The 11,899-nt window shown below is 37.8% G+C and overlaps 1 protein-coding gene across 2 annotated transcripts in view; it reads left to right on the top strand.

The window, feature by feature from the left end:
• Window positions 1-3,600: 3,600 nt before the first annotated feature.
• Window positions 3,601-11,899, top strand: part of Fgd4 (FYVE, RhoGEF and PH domain containing 4) — a 155,936-nt gene continuing 147,637 nt past the window's right edge. The window contains exon 1 of one of the 2 annotated variants that reach the window (XM_028779645.1): window positions 3,601-3,689. In XM_028779645.1, coding sequence (XP_028635478.1) covers window positions 3,680-3,689 — 10 coding nt within the window. In that variant the 5' untranslated portion in view covers window positions 3,601-3,679. Of the gene's footprint in view, window positions 3,690-8,116; window positions 8,188-11,899 lie in introns of those variants that run through there. The other variant, XM_028779648.1, reaches the window with a different exon arrangement.

Here is an 11,899-nt window from a genome sequence, read left to right as displayed (position 1 = left end):
TTTATTATGTCCAGAGGCAGAGCAGCACAGTCAGCACAGGAAGCACAGGAAGCACAGCACATGCCCTGTTAGTCATCCTCTTTGCAGTGGCAGACGACACAAGTGCTGGTACTCACACAGCCTACAGTTTGTAAGCCAAGAAGTAATGGTCTTTTCCAGTAAAATTAAAGAAGGTAAACTTACTTTACATGTATTTTTTTCTAAGTATTGCCATTTTTAGTGTGTAGTAATTAATACAGAGATTTATTGCTGGTCAAAATGTTGAGAATAAATGAATGTTAAATGTTTGTCCCTAACAAAACATAAATATCTAAGTTCAGAGAATACTGAAAAAAAAAAAGTTTGACACAGATTTTAAGAGCTTGAGGATGGGGGAAGCATCCTATGAAACACTGTCAATAAGGTATGTGGCTGATGTAATCATGAACACAAGACGTATGCACACACAGAAACTCCTAAGACACATAAGTAGAAAAGAACTAGGTAGATGAGGAATGGGAAGGACGTTTACAAGACGCAAGATTTTGAAATTGCCAAAAATGAAATTAAAATATTTTTAAACATTGCAATTTTGAGGGTGGCCTCTATTTTAATGGGGAAGTGAAATACTTGGTTCATGCCCCCCCAAATAAATAAAATATGTTTTTTTTTCTTTACTTACCTAAGCAGTTACAGTCTTTCTCCAAATCATAGTATAACATATATAGAAGATTGGCTTAAAAGGAGGAGGGTGCTATTAGGATGAAAGAAAGTCAATTTGAAGTGTTTTCTATACTCCATGCTTTGTGTTGCTTGCTGCTGGTGACTGACCACTCAGGGGCCACTTACCATCACAGAGGAAGTGCAAGCAGACCTAAAGCCTGAAGCTATTTCTGGGTCAAAATAACCTTGAGGAAGTGACCATTCTCTTCTCATTTTTCTCACTGTAAACCAGCTAATTAAGATCAAGTCAACTCACTGAGTGGATACAGGGCTTCAAAATGCTAGATGATGCCCCTGTTTCTCTGGGCTATGTCTGAAACTTAAAATTTACAAGTAGATTACATATGAAGTGTTGAGGAATTGAGTTATGAAGAGGATCCCGTGCTTTCTAAAGCAGTTTGTCAGGCCTGAACAGGACAGCAAGAAAAACAGAACCATAGAGTGTTTATTCAGGAAGCATCTGTGGGTGACCCATTTCCCTTACTGTGACATGGGCCTGAGAAGACCTCTTGGGGAGAGCTCTTGTGAGGATGTCCCTTAGTCAAGTTTACAGCTGTAGTTGCTGGTAGTGTTCATTGTATAAAGACATGGAGTAGCTCCTGTTACTCTACGTTCCTGAAATTTTGCGATTAGCGTCATAGTTTTGGGGATTGCTAATTATAGTATTAGAACAAATAGAAATTTTGGGTTTCTAAACCACTGTGAAATTTAAACATATGCAATTAAATTGGTCAAAATTACTTTGTTTAGAGTTATATCTGGTTTTATGAAGTCCAATAGAGCAAGCTGTAAGCCTTGAACATAGAAAACAGTACACTTTTATGAGGAATTTTACCCAGGACCACCTTTTTCCACAGCTCTATCTACATAGCACACAGACAATGAAAAAGATTCAGTCAGTGGTAAAGATTTACAAAACATCTACAATGTAGGGTTTCATTTGCTGTAAATTTCTATACTTTAAATCATTATTTGTATGCTTTAAATCATTATGAGATATTTCAAATAAAATTTTATTCTCTCTCTCTCTCTCTCTCTCTCTCTCTCTCTCTCTGTTTTGTTTTTTGTTTTTTTTTTTCTTCCTGTACTGCTGAAACATAGAGAAGGAGGTTTAAAAACAAACAAACAAAAACCCCCAAAACAAAAACAAAACAAAACAAAACACCCCAAGGTCATGGTGACCTATGTCTTTAATCCCAGTGCTCCAGAAGCTGAGGCAGGCAGAGCTTGGTGAGTTCAAGGCCAGCCAAGTCTACATAGTGAGTTCAAGGCTAGTTAGGGTTACCAAGTGAGGCCCAGTCTTCAACCAGCCAAGGGCCAACATACTCATTAATATCCTTCTCAGGCTGGAGAGATGGCTCCGCAGTTAAGAGCACTGACTGCTCTTTCAGAGGTCCTGAGTTCAATTCCCAGTAACTACATGGAAGCTCACAACCATGGGATCTGATGGTGAGTACAGCTACAGTGTACCCACATACATAAAATAAATAAGTAATTCTTAAAAAAAAAATCCTTCTTCTTGAAACATAACAACAGGGCAAGACAGTGTCAGTTTAGCCCATGGTATGCTGGCACATGGTCATTCTAAAGTTTTCTGCCAAATGCCTCAGGTACAGAGAGGGATCCAAAAATGTGGACATATCACAGACATGTGCCTGAACACATTGTCAATGTTTCTCCTACACGAGCAGTTAGTAAACCTGGATGAGGTTGGAGGCTTGAGTGGGTAAGTTTGGAAAACATCAGGCCCTGAGGTAGATGGGGTGGGATTTTACTATACCATTGCCTCACAGAAATCAGCTTGTAAATTTTAAGTGTTCACTGACAATACATGATTGTCATAGGTACATTATTAACTCTCAAATTCATTATTAATTCTCAACCTTTTGGAAGCATTACATTGAATGAGGGAAATTTTTAGAAAGGTGGGCTGTGGAGATGGCTAAGTGAAGTAGCTAAGCCTAACTAACAAGCTCATTGTATTCCTGCGACTCAGGTAAAGACAGAAGCAGAGAGCCAGTTCCACAAAGTTGTTCTCCGACTTCTACACATTCCTGGTGCACAAGCACACCTAGACCCTCAACACATTATACATATACACAATAACATTAAATTTATCTCCCACTATTCACATTGTCATGGACATTTGCAGTGAGACAATGTGTGAGAACTGTGAAGGGCACACAGCTCACCTCCCTGAAATCATGTAACGTGTAGTATCCAAGGCACCTTAATACAACAGGTATATTTTCCCAGCTGGTTTCTTCTGTGTTCCCACTTGCTGGTCCATAAGTTATTTTAAGTGTTCATTTTACTGTACTCACCAAAATCCCTCAAGTACTCAAAAGTTGTGGTTAATTTTTATTTTGGTTCTTTTTCAGAAGTACAGTAATTTATTCAAAAGATTATGAAACTGAACTGAGCCTATGTTTATAGCTTAAGTCTGACTATAACATAAAAATGTAACAAAGAAAGAGAAATTAGAATTTAGATTCTTATGCAGAAGTTGAGTATACTTGTGATTACTCTTTAGGTGTTCTAAGAAGCCTGTCTGGTAAGTAACCAAAATGTCCATTTTAACCAATAATCTTTATACCTAAAGGAATAGTGTCTTGTTGTAAACCTAATGACCGTGCCATAGTTAAATCACATTAGCCAGCATCGCCCTTCCTATCCCACCTACAGTGTTCTCTCCCTCTGATCACATGTTGAAATACTCTCTTGGGATTTTGAAATGTATTGTGTCCTCCTTTGGGGTGACTTCACAACTCAGCCAGTTATGAAACAACTCTGTAGTTCCTGTTATTTAGACATTTGTCACATCCAACATAAGATGCAGGCCTGCTATTGAAGACTGTAGACTGATCAAAACTTTATCTCTGAATGCCCAATGCAATTCTCTTTCCTCAAGAGGCAAGAGATAACTTCATTCGAAGAGAAACAGGTGCTGCTAGCTGTTATTTGAGAGGAATCTTTTATGGGGTGCGGTGAGTACTACCATTTTATGAGCACAGTTTCTGAACTATCTCAGGATGGGACAGCAGAGTTGTGGGGTATGTAGACTGAGTTGCCAGCATGTGGCCTCACTCAGCATTAGTGAGTGAAAGTTACTGTGAATCTTCATCAGGTTCTGTGCTGCAGATTTTTTTTTTAAAAAAAATATGTGTTATTTCTTGATTTCATTACCCAATATCTAATAAAAGGAGCAGCAGTTTTCTCTGTGGCTTATAATACAACAGTGTTTCCCAGCAGCCATAGGTGTGAGTTAAAAAGACTGGAGTATATCTGACGTCATCATCACTCTCCTCCTCCTTCTCTTCCTCCTTCCCCCCTCCCCCTCTTCCTCCTCCTCCTCCTCCTCCTCCTCCTCCTCCTCCTCCTCCTCCTCTCTGAGGCTTTTGTGAAATCACATATGATTTATCAGAATCTGAAGGCTATTTCATATGACCAGGTTTTCTCAATATTTTACTTTTGTAACCTTGTATTCTCTTATATATCACCAACTAAGCTAACACAGAGAACAAAACACAATTTAGGTGAATGTATTTATACAGAAAAGATATTTTTTTAAAAGATCAACTTTTGCTGAGCAAGAAATAGGGGGAAGAGCATCCCCGGGCCCATCTGGCATTACCTGCTGGTAAAACTTTGAGGCTCTTCCATGTCCCTACATGTATGTTGACTTTGGTATTTCTCACACCTCCATCACATAGTATTATATTATTTTTCAAGCTACTAAAAGTTATCTGGAAATTGCTGTTTCAGTTGCTTTATGATGTTATATTACAGGGTAGCACCTTGAGTTGTTTACACGTTCTGTGTTGTGATTTTGGCTTATAAATAACTTTGAGAAGAACACTACTATTTAAGACCATCTTGCAAGGTGCCTTGGGGCAAAACCCCACCTTACTTAAATTCTACATTATAGGATAGTAGTAGTAGCTGACCCTAAATTTATAAGAGTAGATATTGTATTTAGATTTTAAACATTTGAAGTTGTGGATCTTTCTTTTTATTAAGCTGTTACTTCCAAGTGTATCCACCAGCCTATTCTTTCTCCATAGTGACAAAGCAAGGTGAAATATAAAAGGAACATTTGCAGAGAGGACTTTTGAGGAAAACTGAGTAAGGACTGTAACCAAGGTTGATTCTTCTACTTTTCACATCTTTGTGAATGGAAGACTAGATCTATCATACAGGGTAAACTTAGCACAGGTTATAAAATCACTGATGCCTATTAAGTACACAGATCCATGAGGCTTCGACCTAAGTTTTCCTTTGTTTTACTAGGTTAGTAATGACTTGGGCACCTCTCAGTAACTCAGTTTCAATAAAAGAAATGCCCCTTGTCCTCTAGATTGTCATCATTTACTAAAAATGCTAGCCTTTGGCACCTAGATTTCAATGGCACCCCTGGTATTTTGATTGATAGTTCTGTCATTTGACATTAGCAGAATCAACTCAGATACTCAGATTTAGTTCTTTTTGTAATTTTACTTAAATTACCTCAAACATACACCACATTTTCTATTTCATATTATTTTGCCTAATATAATGTTCTCAGAACAGCACAGGACAAAGATTTGTGAATCACTCAGAGTGCTTCTTACTAACAAGTGGACATTTGTGGGGTTTAGCATGCTGAGACAAAATGACTTCCTATTGCTGAGTGGAAGCAAACTCTCAGGTCTTTCTACATAAGAACATTCCTCAAAATATCTTCATTGAAAGATCATGGGACTTTGAGTTATGATCCCTCTAAGTGAGTTAGAGGAAAGTATCAGTGTGGTTGTCCACCCAAGCAGTTCTTTACTGCACCGTTTGATGTGTTCAGTAACCTATACATAACCTATATATGGCAAGAGCCTTTTGTCTTTTCATTTGTAAAATTTCATTGATTTTTCTCAGTAACTAATTTTATCTTTAAGTAGGTATTAAGATGAAGAGGTTCATGTACAGGACTTGGTTCTGGCTATGATGAAGTAATACATGTTGGAAAACTTTCTTGCAAGTAAAAGACAAAAACTTAGGCCCAGCTAAAGGGGTAGGCAGGTAAAGGTACTTGCTCTTAAGCCTGAGTGTCCATGTTTCATCTCTGGGACCCAAGTGGAAGAAGAGAATAGACTCCCACAAATTGTCCTCTGATTTCCACGTATATGCCCTGGTGTGTGTGTGTACACACGTGTGCACGCACATGTACACACATATAATAAAATTTTATATGAATGAAAATTATTTCATTAGTATATTCTGTGGTTGTTTGCAACATATAAGCTATGACACCTGTATTAAAATAATATTAGAAAACTCTAAAGTCATTGGTGCAAGAATCTATGCAATAAACTTAGAGAAAGGAAATTAATTCTACTTGAAAGAAAACAGTGGTAAACATGAAAATCAAAGCTATGCTATAGACAAAACAAAAGAAGCAAAAGGTAATCTCTTGGGAAAATCTTACTATTGATTATTGATAAATATCTATCCAGGGATTAGAAATGAGAAGAAACAGTTCTGTTGCATAGATTCAACTCAGTTGTAAGTGACTTTATTATGTCAGTGAACCCTGCAACATATATAAAATAGACAAGTTGCTCTGAGGGATATACCAGGCCTAGGGACATAGGACAGGGTAGACTGCTTCTATTATGGACAGGCCCTGGATTTAATCCCTGCCATTGACCTGTAGGACATACATACTTAGTCAAGTAATATAGGAGCATAAACTGAACATTCAAATCTCTCTAAGTGTGCTAAACAAATTGAATTTGTTTTAAAAGAATCTTTCCGTACACTGTACCATGATGCTGACAGACCACATGGGAGAGCCTGTCAGGCTATGTGGCCTGTAAGCAAGTTAGCACGGTATTCTCGATCAGTGCTTGCCCATCACATTGATTAAGTGACATGGTACAAACTAGGAGTATTAACCTTGGGAAAAACAACTGATAATTCCTAATTCTTTCTTTAATTAGAAACTTTGATCTTTTCTTTAACTTACTTCTGAAAATGTGTGTCTTTCCTAATGAGAGAGCTTCAGTTTTTGTGTTTATAAAATTATATATGAATAAGTGTGTGTTGGGGTTTTCTGCGTGAACACATGAATCAGGCTGGGCATAAGTGGGGTTATACTGTTTCTGGACATGTTGCTTTAAACCATTGTGAGAATTAATTCAGATGATACTATGTTTAGCAATAACAATTTGGCTTTTGGTCCTAGAGCAGAAAGAGGGATAGAGTATCTGTATATGTTTATATATGTGTCTATGCAAGAGAGAGTCCTTTCTCTCTAACATGGTCCTCTGTTCAAACACCAAATTAAAGGGGTATGGATGTAGTTCAGTTAGCAGAAGACTTCCTTTTATGCTCAAAGCCCTGGGATCTATCACTAGTACTTCAAGTACAGCATATTGACACATGTTGTAACTTCAGCAAATAAGAGGTGGAGGCAGGAGGATGAAAAAGTCAAGTCATCCTGAGTTGTCTAAGAAAGCAGCCTTAGCAAACTATGAAGAGCATGTCAGTGACCAGCACTCCTCTGTGGTCTCAGCATCAGCTCCTGCCCCCTGGTTCTCATATTGAGTTCCTTCCCTAACTTCTCTGAATGATGAATTACAAACTATAATGAAAAAGAAAATTCTTCTAAATGTTGCTTTTGGTCAGGATAGCTCAACACCACAATAGAAAAGTCAACTAAGAAATTGATACCAGGTCAAAGGGCATTGCTCTGACAAACTTGACCTTATTTTATTGAGGAGATTACAGTGAAATTTGAATTTTGGGCTGGAAAAGCTGTTAAGTGTTCCAGGCTCCGTGAGTTATGTGAGTGCTTGGAAGATAAAATGGATGAAAGAAATGTAGACAGTGGAGGCATTGCTTGTGAAGGTTTAGAGGGAAGCAAATACTCTATCAGGATTGTTCATGTCATATTTTGAATTAAGAACCACTACAGTGAAACCTTTGCTTTACTAGAACAACTGATGCTGGTCAGATGGAGCTTAGAAATTAGTAGTGACTAAGAGGAAACCAGTGTCACTGAAGATCATAAATCCAAGAGTACTTCCTCAGGGCCAGCATATAGAAACTGTGATCCAAAGAGGTCAGAAGCTATATCACGTGCTGGCAGCTGAACTTAGAAACCTGTAGAGTCACCATGGTGCTGGTATTGGAGGTATGAAGGAGTCAAGGAGAGCAGCTGAGGTTTGGCACTGTGCAGAAGGCACGGAGTCCTTGAAGAGAGACCACGAGGTATTTGAAGGTTAAGCCTCAGTTGCAGTAAAAATTCTAGGATTGAAGGCATCATGGAAAAAAGTTGAAGCTTGACACAATATGGCAAGAATTGATCAGTGGAGGTTCAGCACAGTTGCAGAGGCCCCAGCACTTTGGTGATGCCTGTAACATGGGCTGAACAACAAGGACAGCAGCAGCCATGGAGTGGAGCCAGCCTGAGGCAGAGAAACAAGCAGGCTCTTAAGTTGCTTTTATCAGGTACTTTGTTACAACAACGAGAAAAGTAACCAAGAGAGTTCCTAGGAGGTTAGCTTCAGTGAGAAGGGCTAGAGTAGCCATTTCCATATGATGGAAGGTTGTAGAGAACTCTGGGAGTTTTGGAGTGCTGTGAGTGAGTTGTTTATTAACCATGTAGAAGAGTCACTAGATGGGAGATTTTTAAGAGTCTGGAATTCTCAGGGCTTAAAGTAAGATCTTTGGAAATTGAGAGTATATTTATTTATAGTGAATTTTAAAAGCTTGAAATGGTCAATGCTTTTAACCATTATACTATTGCTTCTTTCACATAAAATTTTCTTTAATATTTCCATCTTTTTAAAAAAGTCAAATAAGGAAGGAGTATAAGAATGGGTAATGGGGGCATAAGATAAAATACATCATATTACAGTTGAAAGAATAAATAAGCTTAAAACATTGTAAATAAACTATGACCCTTTCTTTTTCTTGGGATCTTTGGACTGGATCTATCTGTCTTTCATTCAACACCTTGTATTCATTCAAACAATTTCTTGTAGTAAGGGTTTATGCTGTTTTTGCCCAACTAGTTCATCCGTATTTCTTGACAATATTATTTTTAGGTTTCATCTCTTTTTGTAGTCATTGTTTGTAAAGCAAGTCTTGCTGAAATGAAATTCTGACGGGTTTTGCTTTTCCAAAGGTATTAATACTTGCGGGATTTTCTTTCTCTAAAACTAAATGCTGACACTTTAAAGCAACACCTTACTTGGTTCTTTGATTATTTTTATAGGGATAAATTTATTCCAGCTACAAGGGATACTTATATTTGTCCTTTTAAAATTTGTATTATATTTCTTTTTCGTGCCAAAAAGAGAGCTCTAAATTTTTGGTATAGAGTGCCGATAAAAGGAGGGCAGGTGAATCTGCAGTGCTGTATGCAGTCTACCTGCTGTTTTCTTTTTATGTTTATCTTAAATATTTTTTATCTTGTCCTTTTAAAAGTTTACTTTCTTACACTATTTTTAGTGCCCATGGAGATGAATTATCCCAGTGTGTGTTTTCTGTGTGGTATGATTGATTTTTTTTCAACCATTACAATCTTATTCTCTGACTTATTAGTGGAGATAACTGAGAAACGGGCAGTTTCCCTCCTGAGTCAGTATGTAATCTTCATGAGTGTAGAAACAAATTTAAGTCAGTCAGTGCAAAACCAAGACATCACAAGCTTCTCATAAACACCTAAGACTCTAGATAAATTCATTTAAAACCTTTATAGCCTCTCCTCCCATTCAACAAAGAACAAAAAGTAAAAATAAAAACATAAATCAGTTTTTCTAAAACAATTTCTGTTTAAAACTTGACTTTATTTCCAAAATAAGATATACTATATATTTAAATATATTTGTTTTAAAAATCCCTAAAAATACAAAAGCAGTTTTCAGTTCTGCGGACGATTATAGATCAGAAAATGACTTGCTGAGGCAGCTTAGTTTTCTATAACATGCTATCTTGACTTTGCAAGTGAACTTTCAAGCTTTCTGTTTGTGCAGTTACATTTCTGCAACCTTTCGTCCTGAGTCAGCAACAAGGCTCTCTGAAACATTAGGACTTTGTCCTGGCAAGGGTCAATTTGTAGAAAGCTTTTAGTTGATCTTCACTGCCTGGTTTATATAGCCAAACACCTGCTGAGCAAGCCCTGTGAGTAGCTGTGCTTGCTTCTTCACTTGGGCTTTGCAAGTCGGGAGCACAAAGACCACGATTGTTACCCAAGAAGCCTGAGTCACACACTTCTACCAATCGCCTTAGGAGGGCTGGTTACCATGGAATCCACCATCTGTTCACTCCCCGCTGCCGGAATGTGATTATCCTTGCTGGGCTGGGAACATAGGGTTAGCAGGGGAGCCTGTGTAGTGTGAGATTATCTGCAGTGCATCGGGCTATTGGGAGATTTCATTCTGCTCACTGGAAGAACAAATGAAGGGAGTTGTTCTCCAGCCATTTGTGACTTGTAATCACAAGGAATAAATCAGCTTTTCTAAGGTAAGTAACCTGGCATTGCATATCCGGTTTGTACGGCATTTAGTGTGAGTATATCTTTCTGTGGTCAAGGAAAGGAAGAACTAAGCTCTTAGGTAAGAAGCCCCCATCCCCAAATCTTGTACACTTGCCTTTTATTTTAAACAACCTGTACAATTACATGTTGGAATTATCCTGTAATGTTTAAGAATATTTCCTGCCTGTGAATGTGTACTGTGATCCTTGAATGTGGTAGATAGAGAGTCATCTTGTAATGGCTTCTATGGTGAATTAACCAGTATTCTTGCTGAAGTACACCCAGGGCCACAGCGTGTTCAATGTTTGTTCTTATTTGAGAAATGACTCCGCCAGCGGCATTTGTAGATTATACTCAAATTAAGTTTAATGCTGGACCACATCTTTAAGTGCAGTGCTGCTGTAGTGTTTCAGAGCCTGTGGAAACAATGTGACAGAGCTGTAGTGACAGATGGTTCAGCCATTAGGGTGGGGGAAACTAAGGAAGGTGACTTGCTTTTCAGGGGCTCCCTTTGTCATTGTTATTTCTTTTGTCCACAGCTACTTAAAATGTGTGTTGCATATTGTAAACTGCAGATGGAAATTTTAGTTTTAGCAAATGGATGACTGACATATTTCCTTGTGGCTCAGAGGTTGGTAGCTCAAACAAGGGACTACTATGTCTTTTGTAAAGCAGCATTGTGTCTCCTTCCCCCAAACTGTGCCCTAAAATATAAAAGTGTAAAGCAAAGCCAGCTGTATGCTTTGGAGACTTCCTTTGTATCAGTGTTGCTGCCCTTGAAACCCCAGCATTAGCATCCTGAGTTTAGCAGATCTGCCATTTTGTGTGCAGTATGAAAGGCTGTAATTAGAGGTTTTGCCTGTGCAGTTCAGTCTGCACCATGTCAACTTGAACCATGTTGTATTCTTGAGTGTTCATCTCAATGAGTTAGTGGCTACCTAGAGAACTAGAAATAGTCAGTGGTCACAGGCACAATGCTTTTTTCTTCCTTTTAACAGTATGAAATTAGTTGACACATACTTGTATTTCATTAAGAATTTTTCAAGCCTAACTGCTTTTTTGCAGATTCCTGATATTAACTGTAGTTGATGTTAGTATTCTGCACTTACAGTTTTTGAAATATGCAAATTAATCTAGGTACATATGATCTTTAAGAAACAGCTTTCAACAATAGTAGTCATTTATCTACCTGGAAGCTTCTTTCTAACTATACAGTTTGCAGCTAATCTTGTATAATTGAGAAAAAAATTATTTCAAAATCAATAAACAATTAAAGGTTTATAAGGTCAAATCATGTGTATTTGTTGCTATTGTTGCTTTAATTACCCTGTATCTTAGAAACCAGAACTGGTGTAGTGGTGAAATGTGCCTTAGCTGTAGTTACTTAGGCCACTGAGTAGGCAATTAAAACCTGCATCCAGTTGACCATGTGTGAATGTGCTTCTACTTTCCAGTTATCAACTTCAATTATCAAGGTAGTGCTTGTAAGTGGATATTCATCAGGATATTGTAGGTATTGTCAGGTATACTTGAAAACACACTTCTTAAGATCCTGCTTGTTCAAGTTTCAAGCATAACAAATAATGAACACACAAAGTTTGATTAAGTGTGATGAAAATCTTTTAGAAAAATCTTCATACAGAAAAGGAAATGGAAGCATGGCCTGGCTTGATGTAAAAC

Source organism: Grammomys surdaster, unplaced genomic scaffold (assembly GCF_004785775.1).
Source record: "Grammomys surdaster isolate TR1022 unplaced genomic scaffold, NIH_TR_1.0 358, whole genome shotgun sequence".
In the NCBI taxonomy this organism is placed as follows: Eukaryota; Metazoa; Chordata; class Mammalia; order Rodentia; family Muridae; genus Grammomys; species Grammomys surdaster.
This window is presented reverse-complemented; position numbering and strand designations above follow the sequence as displayed.